The sequence below is a fragment of the Notolepis coatsorum genome (assembly GCF_963971535.1).
Source record: "Notolepis coatsorum genome assembly, chromosome: 10".
Lineage (NCBI taxonomy): Eukaryota > Metazoa > Chordata > Actinopteri > Aulopiformes > Paralepididae > Notolepis > Notolepis coatsorum.
In genome coordinates, this window is record NC_140174.1 from 108,714,977 (window position 1) to 108,737,377 (window position 22,401).

At 44.2% G+C, this 22,401-nt stretch overlaps 1 protein-coding gene across 1 annotated transcript in view; it reads right to left on the minus strand.

Moving 5' to 3' along the window:
• antxr2a (ANTXR cell adhesion molecule 2a) overlaps positions 1–22,401 on the minus strand; it is a gene marked incomplete at its 3' end in the record, with an annotated part of 142,731 nt that overhangs the window by 79,453 nt on the left and 40,877 nt on the right. Inside the window, exons 3-4 of the mRNA XM_084323138.1 lie at positions 15,342–15,413; positions 6,789–6,870 (exon numbers count right to left, since the gene is read on the minus strand). Of these exons, the coding sequence (XP_084179264.1) occupies positions 6,789–6,870; positions 15,342–15,413 (154 nt within the window). The remainder of the gene's footprint in view (positions 1–6,788; positions 6,871–15,341; positions 15,414–22,401) is intronic.

Sequence of the window (22,401 nt, forward strand, 5' to 3'; positions counted from 1 at the left end):
ATTATAATTAGGGATGCTCGATATTGGCTTTTTTACCGATACCGATATTCCGATATTGTCCAACTCTTAATTTCCGATACCGATATCAACCGATACCGATATATGCAGGGTTTCCCCGTCCAAAAAACTGAATAATTTCAGGTAACTAATAATTTCACTGGATATATATATAACAAATATTGTTATTGTTTTTTTTGTTTTCAAACCGATACCGATATTTTCCGATATCACATTTTACTGCCGATATCGGCCGATAATATCGGTCGGCCGATAATATCGGACATCCCTAATTATAATACAGTTAACCACTCCAAGTTCAAGTTTCAAGTTTATTTATTAGTTGTCATACAGAAGTACAGAATACTTTTATACAAAATGCTTCTTTCTGTTACGCTCCAGAGACTGTGCTAGACAAAAATAGATAAGTATAAAATAAAATAAGTATAGCAAGTATAAAATAGAAGTCACGTACGTAGACACAAGTGTTCAGTATGTACATATGTACAATGTTCAATGCAGAGTAGAAGTAACTGAGTTACCATACAATATACTATACAATATACTAATATACAATATACTATATAGTGCAAAGGAGAAATGGGATGAGGTTCAATTTAGGTACAATTTACAGTAAGGTGTAATGAGGTATGGGTTGTAGTGCAAATTCTTTACCAATAAATATAACGTGTCTTTAGGTGTTCTAAAGTGTGTAAAGTGGGTGCTGCAGTGAGTTGTTTGTTTAAAGTGAGTGTGTGCGTGTGGATGTGGATGTGTGTGCTGTGAGTGCATTTGATGGTTGTTACATAGTGTTATTGTTCGTTGAGCATCCTGATGGCCTGGGGATAGAAGCTTCTTCTGAGTCTTTCTGTGCTTGCCATGAGACTCCGGTATCGCTTGCCTGACCGCAGCAGTTCAAAGAGACAGTTGTTTGGGTGGCTGGAGTCTTTGATAATTCTCTTAGCCTTACATACAACAAGCATGCACCGCTTGTTGTAAATGTTCTGGAGAGTGGGAAGCCCCCCTCCAATTGTGCGTTCGGCTGAACGGGCCACTCTCTGTAGTCTGCTACGGTCTTGTGCGGTGCTATTCCCAAACCAGGAGGTGATATTGCCAGTCAGGATGCTCTCTATTGTACATGAGTAGAAGTTCTTAAGGATCTTCTGACTGACTTGGAACTTCCTTAGGCGCCTAAGGAAGTAGAGGCGTTGCCGTGCCTTCTTCACAACACTGCCAATGTGTGTGGTCCATGTCAAGTCCTCGGATATGTGGACTCCGAGGTACTTAAAACTGTTCACTCTCTCAACCGGTGCCCCGTCGATGCTGAGGGGGCTGTAGTCCCTGACCCCCGACCTCCTAAAGTCCACAATCATCTCCTTTGTTTTGCTGAAGTTCAGGGAGAGGCTGTTCTCTTGACACCATCCCGCTAGGACCTTGACCTCTTCCAGGTAGGCCCTCTCATCGTTTGCAGAGATCAGGCCCACCACTACTGTGTCGTCAGCAAATTTGATGATTGTGTTGTTTGCCGCTGTGCCACACAGTCATGTGTGTACAGGGAGTAGAGGAGGGGACTCAGAACACAGCCCTGGGGGGCCCCTATGTTGAGAGTGATGGATGAGGAGGTGCAGTTGCCTGCTCTCACCACCTGGGGTCTGCCCATCAGGAAGTCCAAGACCCACTGGCAGAGGTCATAGTTCAAGCCCAGGTCCCTGAGCTTGGCTATGAGTTTGGAGGAGACTATGGTATTGAATGCTGAGCTGTAGTCGATGAACAGCATTCTCACATAGTTCCCCTGCCTCTTGTCCAGGTGTGATGCTGCTGTGTGCAGCACATGGGCTATGGCGTCCTCCATGGACCTGTTGGGGCGGTATGCAAATTGCAGGGGGTCCAGGTTGATGGGGAGGGAGGAGCAGATGTAGCCCTTTACTAGCTTCTCAAAGCACTTCATGGCTATGGAGGTGAGAGCTACAGGGCGGTAGTCATTGCGGCAAGCAGGCTTGGATTTTTTGGGGACAGGGATAATAGTGGACTTCTTTAGACAGGTGGGGATGACAGCCTGTTCCAAGGACAGGTTAAATATGTCAGTGAATACCGGGGCCAGTTGGTCAGCACAGACTTTTAGGACGCGGCCGGGGATACCGTCCGGTCCTGCTGCCTTCCTGATATTCACTTTCTTAAAGGTCCTCCTCACCTCATGTTCTGTTACCCTGAACACTGAGTCTCCATCAGCAGCCCCCCCCCCCCTCCATTGCAGTGGCTTGTAGGCTGGTGTTGTTATTCCCAGCCTCAAACCTCGCATAGAAGGTATTGAGCTCATTTGCTAAGGAGATGTCACTGTTCAGCTTGAGGGAGGTGCCTTTGTAATCGGTCATCGTTCTAAAGCCCTGCCACATAGCTCTAGTCAGCCTGTTCATATTGAAGTTCAATTTTATCCCTGTAACGCCTTTTTGCTTCTATTACTACTCTCCTGACGTTGTATCTCGCCACCTTGTGGTCATTCATGTTGCCTGCCACAAGCCCGGCGTTGTATGCTGAGGTGCGCGCTTTCAGAGCCTCACAGATGGATTTGCCTCCCCAGGGCTTTTGGTTTGGGTAAACTCTAATTGTGGTAGTGGGGATTGTTTCTTCCACCAAAGTACAAACAAAGTCCAGCACTGTCTCCGTGTAGTCATTAATGTTATCTGTGTTATCGCGGAACACCCCCCAGTCTGTACATTCTAGTGCAGCTTGGAGTGTGCTCTCTGATTCTACAGACCATTTCTGCACCTCTCGCGAGACTACCGGCGCGCGCTTGAGACTTTGTTTATACTCCGGGGAGAGAAAGATGGCGGCATGATCAGATTTGCCAAATCCGCTGGCAGAATGAGCCTTGTAACCACATTTAAATTGCGAGTAACAATGGTTTAAAATGTTACCGCCTCTGGTGTTACAAGTCACATGCTGGTAGAAGTCTGGCAATACTCTTCTCAGGTTGGCGCTATTGAAATCACCCACAACCACAATAGCAGCGTCAATATTAGCTGCTTGGATTCTATTTACCTCGTCATGGAGTTTGGACAGCGCATCGCCTGTGTTTGCTTGTGGTGGGATGTACACTCCGATCAAAATGATGGACGTTAACTCTCTTGGGAGAAAGAAAGGCCGACACTTGATGGATATATACTCCAGGTTGGCGGAGCAGTGGTTCGAAAGCTCCTTCACGTTGCCTGGATCGCTCCAATTGTTGTTCAACATGAAGGCTATTCCACCTCCTCGCTGTTTTCCGGATTCTGCTGTTCGATCCTTGCGGTGAATGAAGAAGTGATCGGCCGGTTGGATAGCGTGGTCTGGGACGTCCGGCGTCAACCACGTCTCGATGAAGCAGAGAACGTTACAGTATCTAACGTCTCTTTGGAATTGAATACTTGCTCTGATGTCGTCCAGTTTATTGTCTATTGATTGTACATTGGCCAGCAATATGCTGGGCAGACTCGTTCTGTGTCGCCTGGCTCGCAGTCTGTTTCGGACACCGGCTCTCCTTCCTCGTCGCCTGGTTCCTTTGTTGTTGCGTGGGTCGAGGTATGGTCCTGGTTGTTTGTTTTTTGTAATGTCAGATTTAAAAACTCCTTTCAGAAAAGTGGGAGTATTTCATTTTTAATCTGAAGTTGAATAAAATATTTATGGAAAAGAAAGTGGGAAATTATTTCAACATAATCTTTTTATGGCGTTTTAGAATTTAGTCTCCTAATATGGTAAGAGTATAACACTTTAGTTTTCAGACACGAGGGTTAAATTATTTATTTGTTTCTTGGCAGATTTAACATTGGGCTTTGACAGGGGAGATGATGCATTGCATGGTAACGTTAGCTAGCCACATGTTTATTTTTATCACTGACTAACCTGCTGGTTCCTTGACCTTGGTGCAAGAAAACATTTGATAAATGTTGCCGGATTTAGCAGCATCTCCTGTAAGGGCCTTTCTTTTTCTTTGTTTTAACCCTCTCTCCTCCACCATTTCTCTTTTTTCCGCTGTCCATCTTGACATCAACGTTAATTGACTTTCGCTCTACTGTATCTCTCCAGAGTCCCTCACTACCTGGCTCACTGCCTGGCTGTTATTCTGCAAAGTGCCATCTGCCATTCCATTCGCCGCCTCCGCTGTCAATCAGTTGTATCGCCTGGTCCCGCCTCTAATAATAATAATAATAATAATAATAATTAATTTAATTTATATAGCGCTTCTCAATAACCCGAAGTCACTGACAATAGTCGGGAGCAAAAGTAAAAACAAAAGAAACAAAAGCAAATAAACAGAAACAAAGAAACAACAAAGAAACAAAAACAAAAGGAACATGAGACCATGGGGGGAACAGGGAAGACAGCATGATAGCACAAAAAGACTGGAGACGGACATCAATCACGTTGGAGGGGGGGGGGGGGGGGGGGGTTTATAGGTGGGGGGAGGGTTGAAGGCAAGGGAGAACAGGTGGGTTTTGAGGCGGGCTTTGAAGGTGGAGAGTGTAGGGGAGTCTCTGATGAACTGGGGGAGGGAGTTCCAGAGTCGGGGTGCAGTACGAGAGAAGGCCTGATCTCCAAAGTTTTTAAGCTTGGATGTCGAGACAGTGAGGGAGGCAGTGGAGGAGGACCGGAGGGAACGGGTGGGGCGGTAGGGAAGAAGGAGATCAGTCAGGTAGGGGGGGGCCAGGCTGTGGAGGGCTTTGAAGGTGAGGAGTAGTGTTTTAAAGTTGCAATAGTCCAGGCGGGAGGAGATGAAGGCGTGAATGAGGAATTCAGCAGCAGGGGGGGAGAGGCAGTGACGGATTTTTGCAATGTTGTGGAGGTGAAAGTAAGATATTTTTACGATGGAGCGGACGTGGGGGTCAAATGAGAGGGTGGGGTCAAGGAGGACACCAAGGTTTCGGACTAGGGGGGAGGGGGTGATGGTGGAGTCGTTGATGGTGAGTCTACCAATCACAAGCGGCAGCGCGGCTCCATTTGTGTGTGTGTGTGATCCGCGAGAGGGAGAGTCAGATAGTTCTCCAACTCTGTCGCAGACAGTGAAATCCTGGTTGTTCCCCACCCCCCTAGGTTATCTAACTATTGCGCCGCCACAACTAGAAACAATGGCCTGAAAAAAAAAATTATAATAATAATAAAAAAAAAGATTATAATATTTCTTTTCATATATATATATATATATTTTTTATCTATGCAGGCCAGGCCACGGGAAAACTCCCGGTGCTCCCGATGGCCAGTCCGAGCCTGGTCACAGGATCAGATCATGACAACAGTCAAACAAGCAACGACAACCATCCCCCCACCTCAAAGCCGCCCTCTCCTGCCTCCTCCATTGATGACACGAATGGAGGTAGGTATAAATGAGAATTTGTATCTATTGTTTTTAGCTGCAGGGGTCTCCAAACGTTGGCCGGAAGGCAATAATTGATACTCCGGATTTAGGGGGTGAGAGATGTCCACTCTAATCGATGATGCCTTCCTGAGCACCTGCTCATCATATATGACCCAGACAGCTGAATTGTACCCCTACAATTTTGCTAGCCCCCCTCACAACCCCGTTAACACTTTGAGTGCCACGAGGTGGCGCCAGAGGTAGCGCTTCAATGCCACCATCGGCGCCAATGTTACGCTTAATATCGCCTAATCTATGTTTTAAATTATGGCTATGTGTCTAATCTGCCCGTCGCTTATCAAAGAATCCTTTTCCAGTCAGTGCTGTCAAGGCAGATTGGTTTTTTATCGCTTCATTTCCGTTTGAGAGCATTTTGAAAAGCACCCGTTTTGAGGTAAAAAACTGTTCATTCTAGAATCTAGACCATTCTATGATAATCGTCTTTTACTGGAATATTCCAGAACGTTGATATTTGTCGGCCTATTTATGAATCGTTTTCAAATAAACGCTAGATGATCAATATTATACGTGCAGGCAAGCACATTCGAGCCGCGCACGGATAATCGCCGTGTTCATTTCCTCTTGGACTTTTACAGTGAAACCGAAAGAGCCCATTTCACAAAACAGCCTATATCTTCATCAAAATTAGTCTGATTATCCTAACACTGATAACATAGATTCCTTACCTGACATCAGATGGTATCCAACTGGTATATTCCAATTCCTGATCACCATTCGAAAAATCGATAAGTGTATGGATCCAACGTGTGTACAGTGCAGTAGATGATTCCGCGGGTCTCAGAGGCTCCAGAATGAACTGTGATAACCCCGGCTGCATCAGTGGACTGGAAAATGTGGAGTACAGGATTTTTTTCCCCATCCATTTTCATTGAGTCCATTCCAAAATCCCTTATGTCATCTGGGAGACGATAGGATAGGGGGCGCTTTTTTCCACATCTGATCGGCGGCGGCGCTCGGGTATACTAGGGTAGGCTCGCGTTATGCAATATGATTTCAGATCGCTAAAAAAATAATAATAATAATTCAGAGAAATCTCGTGAGTGGCTTTCAACATAACTATCGGAAACCCGAGATATCTCGTGAGTGGCAGTGAAAGTGTTAAGGGCATTATTTTGTTTAATGCCAAGGTTTCCATACCAACAAATGGCAGCAAAAGAAACAACAGACTATATAAAGGCCCTATAGAACAAAATCATCAAGGACTTATCCACCTGAAATTTGGCTAGCTTCCTTAGACAGAAGAGGCGCTGCTGACCTTTCTTACAGACCATTTCAGTGATTTGTGCTGTTTACACTGTTCTGAAAAAACCCAGATCTGAGTCACATTTGCCTGCAGTGTGAATGTAGCCTTAATGTTGTGAAGGAACACCTTGGTACATACCTCTTTGATTCCCTCGTGCATGTATGTTTCTCCCGACGGTCTCTCCTCGCGCAGACGCCTCAGGCCTTCCTCTATCTCATAACTAAAACACAAATATACTGTCACTGTAATCATACTAGGGCTGTCCCCGACTAAGGATTTGGATGGTCGACTAGGATTGGACAAAATTTGCCGTTAGTCGACTATTTGTCAAAAAAAAAAAAAAAAAAAAAAAAAAAAAAAGTATAATATCTTTACATTTTTTATCATTCCATTTGGGCTGTGGGGGGTGCTTAATGTCTGAAGGAGTCGACTGAAGGCTTCTTGTCCTCTGCAAAAGCATGCAATTGGTCCACTGATGGATACATCTTGATATTTGTCTAGTCTAGTGTGTTCATTAGATGGGTGAAATCCTCTTTCAGTGCCTCTGTGCCTGTTTTCGTAGGCAGTTAGCCTCTGGTATGCGTGCCATTAGCGTTAGCCACACTTCTAGGCCTCTTTTCTTTTGGAAAGAATGATAAAAAAATAAAATAAAAAAAGAGTACATCTTTATTATTATTTTTTTTTAAATTATATTTGACTAAGAGGTTGGCCAGTCGACTACGGCTCCTTTCGACCGATTGGTCGACTAATCGATTAATAGGGGTCAGCCCTAAATCATAGTAATCATAATAATCATGAATACTATCATAATAATTTGAACACACCTTGTCTACTGGCGTGGTGCCCCTGGCCTTTAAAGGGGAACTATTTTACTATTTCTTTCACTATTTGGGCACTTTTACACAATTCCTGTGAGTCTATGGAACACCTCTGTAATATATATATTTTTTTTATTCATTGTTTTGTATTTCTAATCAAGTCCTCAAAAACAGCATTTTTCTACCTCAAGATCTCGAGCTGTTTTGAGCCTGGGCTCCTAAACCACTGCGGAGCGTCGTCTTCGCCTGAACATTAACATGCAGCGGTGTCTCTCTGACATCACAAATCAGCACATTTTCAAATGACTCAGTTCAGTGAGGGTGAATATTGTGAGAGGAGAATTGGAAGAATGCGCCAATATGAGAATTTTGAGACATAGATCATATTAATATAAGTCCACATAGCTAGGAAACAATGCTAAACACTCAAAAAGGCCATTTATAAGATAGTTCCCCTTTAAATCAGCCGTCATTAAACCACTACTTAAAAAACCGAACCCCGACCCTCTAATCTTGAAAAATTACAGACACATCTCCAATCTTCCATTCCTATCCAAAGTGTTAGAACAGATTGTCGCAACGCAACTTACTGACCATTTATCAAACAATAATCTTAATGAATCTTTTGGCTTTAGAGCAGTGGTCACCAACCTTTTTAAGCCCAAGATCACTTTTTTTTTTTTTGGTGAAGGCAAGATCTACCTATTGAAGCGTTGAGAGAAAAAGACAGCCAAGATTGTACTTTAAATTAAATGACTTTTATTTGCCTGTATCCTAATTACATGCAATGCTTTGGTCCAACATTAAAACGTCAAAGTAGAACTATTATGTACTTTCTCAGTCAGTGCTAAGTGCAGTCATCTTATGCAGCATCACTTTTCACATCAAAACAAAAGTAGAACTGTAATGTGGACTTTCTCATATTATTAACATTGACAAACATATTTACAATTAGCATTTTATAAAGTAGAACTGTAATGTGTACTTTCTCAGTCAGTGCTAAGTGCAGTCAGTGCTAAGTGCAGCATCATTTTCACATCAAAACAAAAGTAGAACTGTATGTGTACTTTCTCAGTCAGTGCTAAGTGCAGTCAGTGCTAAGTGCAGCATCATTTTCACATCAAAACAAAAGTAGAACTGTATGTGTACTTTCTCAGTCAATGCTAAGTGCAGCATCACTTTTCACATCAAAACAAAGGTAGAACTGTAATGTGGACTCTCAGGGTAAGATCTCAAAAAAAAAAAAAAAAAAAAATATTTATTTTTTTTTCATTGAAAGATCTACAGGGACAGTCTCAAAGATCGACCAGTCGATCAAGATCGACGGGTTGGTGACCACTGCTTTAGAGCCTTACACCGGTTCCTGACAGGCAGCGAGCGAGCGAACTGGAGACGAAATCGTGCGCAACACTGTCCTGATATGAGGCGGCGCGTGTCCGAGTGTGTCTGTGTGTGTGTTAACGGGGGCAAAGCAGCCTGCAATTCTTGACCAATAAAAAGTGTTTAGGGGCGGGACTCTGCCAAGTAATCGCTCAACTAGAGACACAGCGAGCGAATATTTGAGGGGGGAACGACATCGCCGCTCAGTCCGCTGTCGCTCGCGGTAGGTCAGGATAGTCTGATTGAAACGAATACATTTTAATCATTTTCGCAATCACGCTCGCTCGCGTCGCTCCCTGTCAGGAAGGGGTGTTACACTCCACCGAAACTGCGGTTACCAAAGTCACAAATGACTTACTGCTCTCTCTTGACTCAAACCTAACTTCTGTGCTCTTATTGCTTGATCTCAGTGCAGCCTTTGACACTATCGATCATTCGATTCTTCTAGGTCGGCTTGAGAATCATGTTGGCATTCGGGGTCACGCACTTGCTTGGTTTAAATCTTATTTAACTGATAGAACACACTGCGTGGTCTATAATTATTTAACATCTGAGACCCTCCCAGTGCAATGTGGTGTCCCACAAGGCTCTGTCCTGGGCAATATCATACGCAAATTTGGCATAAACTTTCATTTTTACACTGATGACACCCAATTATATATACCTATTAAGCCAAATGATTCCTCTCAATTACAAAATGTTGAGGCCTGCCTGCTTGCCGTCAAAAAGTGGATGTTGCAAAACGTTCTACTCCTTAATGCAGATAAAACTGAGATGTTAATTGTTGGCCCCCCAAACCAGAGGCCTGTTTCAGGACATCTCCCTCAACTTCGATACATGTCATGTATCCCAGAGCTCCACCATAAAAAACCTCTGAGTCATTTTTTATTCCTCCCTCTCATTTAATGCACATATAAAAAATGTCACCAAAATTGCCTTCTTCCATCTTCGTAATATCGCAAAAATTCGTCCCATTTTAACTCTGGCTGATGCTGAAACCCTGATTCATGCTTTTGTCTCATCACGTCTGGACTACTGTAATGCACTTTTTTCAGGCCTACCTAATTCAAGCATAAAAAATCTTCAACTCGTGCAAAATGCGGCTGCACGGATACTAACTAGAACTAGAAAATTTGATCACACCACACCAGTTTTGTCCGTCCCTACACTGGCTTCCTATTCAAACCCGATCTGACTTTAAAGTGCTACTCCTCACCTACAAAATTTTAAATGGGCTTGCACCGCTCTATCTATCCGATCTCATCTCCCCCCCCCCCCCCCCCCCCCCCATCTCTCTGAGTGCTTGTCTCGTAGTGCTGACCAAGGTGGTGGATGTCTCGGGGTCTTGGCCAAGATTGCAGTGACTGCTCTACGTGCACCACCGAGGCCATGGATCAGCTTTTTACCGTCTTCTGTCCGTGGTCTGTCAACATGGTTTGTGGTCTGTCAACGTGGTTTCATTGCTGGGTTAAGTACTTCTATTCTATTCACATAATATGCTTACTTCATATATCTATTCTATTCACATATATGCTTACCACTTGTATCTATTGCTATGTCCGCCCATTACAATCACGCGAGCTGTCTAACGCCTGTCCCGTCTCCCTGTCTCCCTGTGAGTTGCTGTCCCGGAGTGATGACCGGAGTGTCGGACGTCCCGTGATGAAGACCGGGAGGATGCGACCCTCTCTGCATGCCCTCCTGTCTCCCTGTCTCCGGCTGTCTCGTAGTGATGACCGGAGTGCTGGACGTCCCACGATGATGACGGGGAAGTTGCAACCCTCTCTGCGCCGCCCCCTATCTCCCTGTCTCGGAGCGATGACCGGAGTGTTGAGCGTCCCGTGATTAAGACGGGGAGGATGCGACCCTCTTTGCGCCGCCCCTGTGCCTCAAATAGATCCGCTATCAGCTCTATATTTAATCTTTCAAAATGTTCAGTTGCTATCGCTATCAGCTCTATCTTAAATTTTTCAAAATGTTCAGTTGCTATTGCATGCACTCATCTGTGTTTCACTACACACATGAGTGCATGCTTACCAACTGTCCGTCTGCAACACTACTATCACCGACATCTAAGAAGGGAGATCCCCCCTTGAATGGCCCTTCTAAGGTTTCTCTCCTCCACACTGCCTGTGGTGCATTTTTTCCTATTGCTAGGTTTTAGTGAGTTTTTCCTTACCTTCGTGTGGGGTATGTCTGGGAGTGTTTGCATTTATTCATTTATTTTGCATTTATTTTAAATGTGTTGGACCTTATGGTGTTCTTGTTTTGTTCTTGACTTATTGTTATGTTTCTTCTTGACTTGTTTAAAGAAGACGTGTCCAGCCCATGGGGACATTAACGTGTGTTGTCGGGCCTTACAAATACATTTGATTTGATTTGAATACCTACCGCATACTATAGTCTAATAGTGCTGTATATACGTATAAAATATATACATTTATATATTTATATTTACCGCATATATAAATCCATTATCTGTCTGAATATACCTGCATATAATCCTTCTACACCTACTTATACACCTGCATATAACCCATATATCTCTGTGCATATACCATATATATATATTTATTCTTACTGTATCTATCCTCATCTGTCTGTACATACCTGCACATAATCCTTTTACATATCTGTAGATACTATATCTATATCTGTACTAGGGCTGACCCCTATTAGTCGAATAGTCGACTAATCGATCGAAAGGAGCCGTAGTCGACTGCCAACCTCTTAGTCTAATGCAAAAAATATATATAATAATTAAAAAAAAATTATTTTCAATTTTTTTTATCATTCTTTCCAAAAGCAAAGAGGCCTAGAAGCGTGGCTAACGCTAATGGCACGCATACCAGAGGCTAACTGTCTAAGAAAACAGGCACAGAGGCACTGAAAGAGGATTTCACCCATCTAATGAACACACTAGACTAGACAAATATCAACATGTATCCATCAGTGGACCAATTGCATGCTTTTGCAGAGGACAAGAAGCCTTCCGTCGACTCCTTCAGACATTAAGCACCCCCACAGCCGAAATGGAATGATACAAACAAATTTAATTAAATTAAAAATAAGAATATTATACTTTTTTTTTTTTTTTTTATAATCGACCAAACGTCGACTATCGGCTAATTTTGGCGACAACATATCGACTATACAAATCCTTAGTCGGGGACAGCCCTAACCTGTACATATCCCTTACGTGATTGATTGATTGAAAACTTTATTAACAGATTGCAAAATGGGTACAGTACAGTACAGCTCAATACATACAATTGTTAAGGGGATGCAGACCAGAGAAAGACTTTCGTCTTGTTTACATCAGGGTCCCCCATTTTTTATTTATCGTAACATATATGACATACATGACATACAGATAGACAGTACTGCTACATCTATACATTTATGACATACCAGATTTGCAAATACAGTACTGTTTGTGATACAAAAAGAGTCCAGGAAAAAAAAGTATATACATTTGACGTAGAAACTGTACATTGGAGGTGGTTGGGGGGGGGGGGGGGGGGGGGGGGGGGGGTTGGGTAGGAGTGGGGGGGAGGTTGGGTAGGAGGGGTGGGTGGGGGACACTGTACAACTGTACAAACAAAACTGTACATTGGAATATTGACAAGACCATACTTGGTCATTTACTGTACATTGGAGGGGGTTGTGTTACCCGTAGGTGTTTTTTTAGAGTGTTTTTGAAAGTGGGTAGTGATTCACATTCCTTTACAGCTTTGGGTAGGGCATTCCACATTGATGTGGCATAATTGCGAAAGGTGTTTAGTCCCTTGTTTGAGCCGAATCTGGGTTTAACATGATTTGTGGAGCTCCCTCTGGTGTTGTGATCGTGGTATTCACTGACCTTTGGGAAGTATTTTGACATGTACATGGGTACCTTGGTCGTGTAGTGTATCTTGTAGACCAGGCCCATTGCAAGTTGCTGTACTCTGTCGTCTACTCTAAGCCATCCTAGGTTGTCAAAGTGGGCAGGGGTGAGGTGGGTTCTAGGAGTAAGGTCAAGCAGTAGTCTGACCAGTTTGTTTTGAGATGTTTGTAATTTCGTTTTTAGCGCCTTTGAGGTGCTTTGGTACCATGAGGTGCAAGCATAGTCGTAGTACCCTTGAATGAGTGCTCCTGCCAGAGTCTTCAGGGTATTCTTGTTTACCAGTGAGGAGATCCGGTACAAGAATCGAGTTCGTTGGTTGACTTTTTTTATTACATTGGATGCCATTTTGTCACAGGAAAGATTTGCCTCTAGGATGGAACCCAGGTAGGTAATATCTTCTTTCCTTGTGACAATATTGTCACCCACTGTAACTGAGAAGCCGTCTGTCTTGCTGAGTTTGTTATTTGAACCGAAGAGAATGGACTCTGTTTTGCCCATGTGTAATGATAGTTTGTTATCAGCGAGCCATATGCAGATTTTGCCTAGTTCTGAGCTGAGGGTTTTTTCAACCTGTAACTTGTTCTTGTCAGAGACCAGCAGGGCTGAGTCGTCCGCAAACAGGAACAAGTTGCAGTCACAAGCTGACGACATGTCATTTGCATAAATTAGGAACAGTAGCGGACCTAGTATGCTTCCTTGTGGAACACCACAGCTTACTGTGAGGGGGGGGGGATAGGGTACCGTTTACCTCCACCATCTGCTCTCTCCCCTCCAGGTACGATTGCATCCAGCTCACTGATAGACTATCAAAACCAATTGCTTTTAGCTTGTCAATCAGAATGGTGTGATTGACAGTGTCGAAGGCCTTTTGTAGGTCCAGCATGACCATGCCGCAGTATTTGCCCGCGTCCACCTCTTGTTTGATGTGGTCGTTTAAATAGAGAAGGCATGTGTCAGTGGAGTGGGATGTTCTGAAGCCAGATTGGAATTCGTAGATTAGATTTTTTTCCGCTAGGTATTTTTCGACCTGTTCGTATACAATTTTTTCCATGACTTTCGAGATGGAGGTAAGGATAGAAACAGGGCGGTAGTTGCCTGGGTCTAATTTACTGCCTTTTTTGTGCAGAGGGGTCTTACTAGTTACGCTTCTGGCCAGTATGAATTACTACTAGGGCTGTCAGTTTATCACGTTATTAGATTAATTAATTACACAGCAAATTATCGCGTTATGAAAATTAACTCAAAACGAATTACAAAAAAAGATATATATATATTTTTTTATGTAATATTTTTTTTGTATCTCATTCATTCCATAAGAACGTAGAATACACATTTACAGACTTTTTTTTAATATGGTCCATTTGCATGTTCTTGGTATCTGATTCTAGGGACATCTATGAATCTCAGGGAATGTCAGGGAATGTCAGTGTCAGAAATACTGTGGGCTAGATCCACAAAGAATGGATTGCACGGTGCAAGGTGCACCCTTACTTACAATTCATTATGAATTGAAAATGGGGGACCCTGATGTAAACAAGACAGTCTTTCTCAGGTCTGCATCCCCTTAACAATTGTGTGTATTGAGCCGTACTGTATTGTACCCATTCTGCAATCTGTTAATAACATTTTCATTCAATCAATCAATCTGCGCGGTGATAGATTGAATTAAATTTTTATTTTGAGTAAATTGTAATGAACCAAATGAGAATATCAATACATTTTTTGTATCTTTGACTGTGAATAACACCATGCTCAAATTGACTAGACCTGAAAAATCTAAGCAAATTAATAGATGGAAGATGATTAAACAGAAGGTTTTGAAGATACAGTACTGAATTCTGCCATCCGGACACATGCTATTTGAAATATGATTATAGAATATAGAATATCAGGCATAAAATGGTTATGCGATTAAAATGCGATTAATTAGATTTAAAAAAATGAATCGCCCGACAGCACTACTTACTACCATAGTGTCTTTTATAAATGGTAAATGGAAAATGGTGCATTTATATTTCATATAACAGCTTTTATCCAAAGCGCTTAACAATTGTTGTTCCTCACATTCACCCGTTCACTCACACGTTCACACACCGACGGCGGAGGCGACCGTGCGAGGTGCCAACCTGCACATCGGGAGCAGTTAAGGATTAAGTGTCTTGCTCAAGGACACATCGAAATGCTGCCCGGGAGGAGTGGGAATCGAACCGGGAACCAGACGACCTCTCTACCTCCTGAGCCACTGTTGCCCCCTAATATACCCCTTTATACCTGTATCAATGTACATATTAATACTACAACTCCGTAAATACATCCGATTAGCACTATTACTCAGTAGTACCAATTTATATATTTTATACCCAGTTTAATCTCCTGTACATTGTATATTACTGTTGCACTTTACGGTTACATGTCCACTCTGGTTGGATGTTGTACTGTACTTGTGCTGCCTGATGACAATACATTTGAATCTGATGTAATTAACACTGTGGTTCCATTCATCTCTCTCTACTGACATCCAGCTGAGCGTGTGGCTCCTGTGAGGTCTGCGCGTTCCATCCAGTACCTGTGGCCTGTGAGGGGGGGGGGGGGGAGCGAGACTCGTACCTGTCGCCTGTGAGGGGGAGGATGACTCTGGCCTGAGTGGAGAAGACGATGAAGGACACCCTGGTGCTCGGACTGCAGACAGAAACAGGAGGACAGACACAACATCATGAGATACAAAAACTCCTCGACCTTTAGCCTTCATCTTATTTTCATACCAGCGCTCGCATTCCTATGCTTTTTTGTTCTATTTTATTTAAAAAATGTTAATGTTCTTATGTACTTTAGATACTATTGCTACCATGTACATGTATGTATGTATGTATATGTGTTTCATTACATGTATATTATATACATACATACATTTATTTTTTTCTTTCAAAAAATGATATCTTGCAGCATATTTTAAGTTTTTCTTTTTTATATTAAAATATATTTAGTTTTTAAGAATTTGTAAAGGATAGGCAAAAATAAGCTTGTGCTTCAGCCTATTCCTTCTTTTCGGTCGTTGATTTTGGATTTTGTGTGCGAGCTTGCCTTGAATATGTACATTTGTGATTATTTTTATTTTTTTCTTTTCCTTTTGTAAGAGTGTGTTTGATTTGTCTGTAAACAAGACCGAAAAATAAACTTCATTCATTAACATACCAATGATTTGCTTGTTCTATTCTCCATCCATAGCAACACTCTTATCACTGACCTCCAGTTGGGGGATCCCCCCTTTGAACAGCCCATCTGAGGTCCCTCTCCTCCACGCTGCCTGTGGTGCTTTGTTCCCCTATTGCCATCTTTTTAGTGAGTCGTTCCTCATCTTCATTGGGGAAAGTCTGGGGGGGGGGGTTGCATATGTGGATTTTATGGTGGTTTTTGTTCTGGGTCTATTGTGATGTTTCTTCTTGACTTGTACAAGAAGACCCATGGGGGCTATTCAATGTGATTTCGGGCAATACATTTGATTTGATTTTGATTTTAAATGGTTAACTCTTAACACTTTCAGTGCCATGGGTCCGGTGCCCCGGAACCCTGTTGCGTGCCAACGCCCACTTCAATGATAGAGCTCTCATATTTGCGAACGCATAAACTATATCTTAAATTATGGCTATGTGTATAATATGGCCGTCGCTTATCAATGACTTGTTTGCAGTCAACATTGTCGAAACGGATTGTTTTTTTTAATCGGTTCATTTCCATTTTATACCATTTTGAAAAACTCTGGTTTTTTGAAAGTTTCAGGAAAATATAAAGATTCTGTGATAATCGCCCTTTAGTGGAATACACTGGAATACACAAAAAACATTGTCATTTTTCTGCCTATTTATGAATCGTTTTCAAATAAACGCTAGATTATCGATAGTATATGTGTACTTATGCACGCTATAGAAGCGGGCTGAAAAATCTATTATCCATTTCCTGATCAGCACACACACACACACACACACACATAGGGCCCACGTTGATATATAGGTGGAAAAAAGCTCTGATTATCCCAAGACTGGTAAAATAGATTCCTTACCTCAGATCAGATGTTCTCCAAAAAGATTATTCCAATTCCTGATCGCCATTCCAAATATCGATCGCGTTTATTGATCCAACGCTGGCTGGTCAAAACACCGATTCCACGCTGTTCTGATGGTCCACAATGAATCCGATTGGCTCGAGTTACATGCCTGAGAAGTAAAATGTGGAAGCAGGATTTTCTTTTTTTCATGCGTTTCATTCAATCCAATCCAAAGGGGTGCAGTACCATCCGGAGAGACGATAGGGGGCGGTATTTTCAGAGAGAGTTCCAGTGGTAACGTGAGGCTAGATTGATGAAATATGAATGGAAATCGCTAATAAAAAAATAAACGAGATCTCTCGTCGTTGGCACTGAGCGGTTGGCATGAACTAACGAAGAATCTCGTCGTTGGCACTCAAAGTGTTAAAGGGATAGTTCAAATTTGTATAACTCTAGTCCTATGTATTATTTACCAGTGATGATGTTACCAATACCCATATAACTGTATGATTACCATATAACTCACTATTACTCAGTAGTACTAATTTATATATTTTATACCCAGTTTAATCACCTGTACATTGTATATTACTGTTTCAAGATTCAAGATTCAAGAGTTTTAATTGTCACGGCATACAGGTATACAATGAAATGCGGCTGGTCTTGCCCGCGACGATGTGCAATACAGTGGTACAACATATAATAGAATCCAATAAAAATACAGTGGTACAACATATTAATAGAATCCAATAAACAGTGCAATAAACAGGTACATGGTGTGCCATCTCGGTATCTGTACATTAGTATTTACAGAGCATATAGGACATGCTAGTTAGCTTTAGTAGTGCAATACACTGTTCCTGATGTTATACTACTTTAAGTGGCCTTTCCTCTGGCCATAAGTGTGCGTGTGTGCGGCATGAGTGTTAAAGTGGCTGCTAGTGTGTGAGCGTGCTCAGCGTGCGTGTCGTGTATGTACTTGTGTGTGGATAGTTCAGTTTCTGTGTCTCTCAATGTTCATTGTTCAAGGCTCTGATGGCCTGGGGGAAGAAGCTTAGCCTAAGCCTCTCCGTCTTAGTCTCTAGAATTCGCAGGCGTCTGCCTGACCTCAGCAGCTGGAACAGGCTGTTATTGGGGTGGTGGGGGTCTTTCATTATCCTGCAGGCTCTGGATTTGCACCTCTTGTTGTATAGAGCCTGCAGGGGAGGTAGCGCAATACCCGTGGTACGCTCGGCTGAGCGCACCACACTCTGTAGGGCCTTCTTGTCCTGTGCCGTGCTGTTCCCATACCAGGCAGTGATGTTTCCGGTCAAGATGCTCTCTACAGCTCCTGAGTAGAAGGACTGGAGTATCTTCCCCGATACTCTGAACTTCCTTAACTGTCTCAGGTGGTAGAGGCGCTGCTTCGCTTTCTTTACTACTGTGCCTATGTGTGTTGACCATGTCAGGTCCTCTGAGATGTGGACCCCCAGGTACTTGAAGCTGCTCACCCTGTCCACGGTAGCCCCGTTAATCCTCAGTGGTGTGTGTGTCTCCCGCTGTCCTCTCCTATAATCCACGATCAGCTCCTTGGTTTTACCAATGTTCAGGAGCAGGCTGTTGTCCTGGCACCAACGTTCCAGTACCTCAACCTCCTCCCGGTAGGCCTTCTCGTCGTTGTCCGAGATCAGCCCCACCACCACTGTGTCGTCGGCGAACTTCACAATGGAGTTGGAGCTGAACTTGGCCACACAGTCGTGTGTGTAGAGTGAGTACAGCAGGGGGCTTAGAACACAGCCCTGGGGGGACCCGATGCTCAGGGTGATGGTGTTGGAGGTCTGACCCCCCACCCTGACCGCCTGGGGTCTCTCACTCAGAAAGTCCAGTACCCAGGCGCTCAGGGCGGAGCTCAGGCCTAGCTCGATCAGCTTGTCCACCAGTCTGGTGGGGACTATGGTGTTGAACGCTGAGCTGTAGTCAATGAACAACAGTCTCACATAGCCCCCCTTCTGACGGTCAAGGTGGGAGAGAGTGCTGTGCAGTACCTGGGAGACCGCGTCATCAGTGGACCTGTTTGTCCTGTATGCAAATTGCATAGGGTCCATATCACTGGGGAGAGAGGCACAAATGTGGTCCTTGACCAGCCTCTCGAAACATTTCATGACCACAGAGGTGAGTGCCACCGGTCTGTAATCATTTGGACATGTTGGGGAGGGTTTCTTCGGTACAGGGATGATGGTAGACATCTTGAAGCAGGCAGGGACTACTGACTCCGCCAGGGATTGATTAAATATGGCGGTGAACACCGGGGCAAGCTGGTTTGCACAGGACTTAAGTATGCGTCCTGTTATACCATCTGGGCCTGCAGCCTTCCTGGTGTTCACCTGCATAAATGCTCTTCTCACACTGTGTTCCGACAACGAGAGAGCGCCCCCGCCCCCCCGCGGTTGCCCCCCCCCCTCCACAACAGCCGGTGCGCCAGTGACGTCACTAGCCCGAGGGCTAGCGGCGACACTGTCTACACCGAACCGAGCGTAGGAGTTGAGTTTGTCCGCTAGAGAGGCGTCGTCGCTTCCCATTGAGGGGGCGCTGACTTTGTAGTCAGTTATTGTCTTCAGTCCCCTCCACAAGCCTCTTGTGTCGTTTTGTGCCATTTGTGTCTCCAGTTTCTCAGCATATGTCCTCTTAGCAAGTTTAACAGCCTTGCGCAGAGTGTAGACTGAAGCCTTGTATTCTTCCATATTTCCTGACTCTCTGCCCAGGTTATAAGCCGTGGTGCGTGAGTTTAGGGCTGTTCTTATAGTGCTGTCCACCCAAGGTTTCTGGTTTGGGAAAACCCGCGCCGTCTTTGTGAGGACAATGCCGTCTGCCACTGTAGTTATGTAGCTTACAACGGTATCAGCATACTCGCTGACGTCACTGGCGCTTCCTTCAAACATGTCCCAGTCTGTATCCTTGAACGCGTCACGGAGCTCGGCCTCTGATTCGTCAGACCACTTTTTTGTCTCACGTGACACGACGACTTCGCGTGATCTCTGTTTGTATGCTGGGATTAAAAAGATGGAGTCGTGATCGCTCGCGCTTACAGAGCCCATCAGTGGCGGAGCCGCTACAGCCTTGTAGGCAGCTCTGAACGGGGTGTAGCAGTGGTCGAGTGTGTTCCCCCCTCTTGTGGAGCAGGCGATGTGCTGAAAAAAAGTCGGCATCACTTTTTTCAGGTTTGCCTGGTTGAAATCACCAGTCACTATCGTCGCGGCTTCCGGGTGCTTGATCTGCTGTTTGTTGATGTGGTCGTGTAATTCCCCCAGCGCTTTGCCGGTATTTGCCTGTGGATGAATATACACGACGGATAAAATGACCGCGGTAAACTCACGGGGTAGGTGATACGGGCGACACAGGATCTGGAGATGTTCCATATCTGGGGAGCATGAACTTGAGAGGACATGTACTTCCTTGGGATTAACCCAGAGATTGTTCGTGAGGATGCAGACCCCACCTCCGACGCTCTTCCCAGAGGATGCCGTGCGATCTGCTCTCAGGACGGTGAAATTGTCCGATGGAGAGACGCTGTTGTCCGGCGTCGCTGGCTTGAGCCATGTCTCAGTGAAACACATGATATTAACGTCTCTCATCTCCCGTTGGAATCGGACCCTCGCTCTCAAGTCGTTGCACTTTACTGTTACATTTGCTCTCTGGTTCGATGCCAAATGTATTTGTGTTATACTGTACTTGTGCTGTATGATGACTGTAACTGAGGGGTACAATTCCCTGACTGTATTGTTAGATATGATACTTACTACCACTACCTCTTGTACTTTAGACTCTGGCCACCCAGTACTAGGCATAAATAATTATGGTAAACACTCCCACGTAGATGAAACGATCCAACACAAATGTACCAAGTCGAAAGTCTGCGTTTAATAATAATTAATACATAGCAAAAGGTATGTAGAGCAATCACTTAATTACATTTATGATTTGAAATAGGATGCACTTTTATGGCAAATGAGTATTCGTTGGTATATCAATAGAGAACGTCCAATCTCTGGTGGCGCAGGCGGTAAATATACAACCTGGAATATTTAAGGAATAATAGCAATGATACTTTAATGATTATAGAACTGGATACACTAGGGGGGAATTCCGGTCGCTTGTAAGACAACTGGAGAAGGGGGGGGGGGGTAGAGTCTGGCTGTATCCGTCTGGCCGAGGGTATCCTGGGAGAACCCACGGTTGTGCGGCTCGGTGCCTCAGCGATCCTCGATCCACAGATGAAAGCAGTTGGACTCTCTGTGGGCCGGCTTCCTCCGGTCCACGATGGAGAGACGTGAAGCGACCTCGTCGTGTAGAGCGTCTCCTCACCTGTCGTCCTCTCCGGGGGGGGGGTTTCCAACACACGGCAGTGTTGGTCTTTATCCATAGAATAATCACTGTATACAAAGCATAATCCGTGCCTGGGAAGGCGGGCTGTCGTCGGTAGAATAATCCGGTATGCAGGTCCACTCGCTCGTCGGCTCTGGGGCTCCTCGGGTGCAGCCTCACATGGGGTCGGCCACCCTGGATAAGCAGCCAGTTCTACCCGAAACGATGGGGGTACTGACTACGATAGTATTCTCACCGCACGAAGCACTACATATGAATAGACTATTATTAGCTTAATAGACTACGTCCAACTCGACGATATAGTGCCAAATATGACTATTCAAATATTAATATACACGATGTCTCAATACCGATGGTAGGCCGAACTTGGCCTTACTCCCACACGTGGCGTCGCGGGGAGGCTTTACGTCTGTCACTCTATTGGAGGGTAAGAAACTGGACTAAAAGGAAGTCCTACTTTAGTAGCGCAGTATATATACGCACTATGAACAAATAGTACCATTAGTGGTGCGGTAGCCAGATTCCTACGCGGAACTAGGACTTGTTCGTACATGTTGAGCGGTACGTTTGAACTGGGTCTGGGGGGTATGGCAGCCTGGCACCAAGGTCTCGACCAATAGTAGAATGGAGACTATTATGGGATGTTCAGTAGGCTAGAATGGATATTCAATGCATATTGTACAAGGAATATACAAGGGATATCAGGGAATATTAGAGAATATACAAATACAATTAAATATATATATATAAATAAATATATATATTCGGTTTAATCTGGCCCTTCACAACAGCCACCCCCTGATTGGTCCCAGACCTAATCAGTTAAGCAGAGACAGATTAATCGCGTTGTCTATTTACACATAAGGGTTTGCTGTAGGGGTCAGTCAACTTCACAAAGTCATAGGGTTATAGGGTCATGGTCATCATCGATTGTGTCTGGGAGTCGGGGCAGTTCTATGAGCCTCGCCACGGGACGGGTGTAAGTGCAACCTGGACAAGCACTTCAGCTGCTCGGACCTTGCCGTCGGCACCGGTGATCACTTTGCTTACGCGGCCGGCCGGCCACATAGCTCTGGGCAGTGATTGATCAATAATCATGACGACTGTTCCTTCTGTCAAATTGTCTCTCTCCTTTACCCACTTCTGGCGGGTCTGTAGAGACGGTAGGTAGTGCAGTAGGAAACTGCTCCAAAACTTGTCGGCTAATACTTGGCTGTACCTCCACATTCGTCGGCCGTTCGCTTCTTCAGGCCGGTACATTGT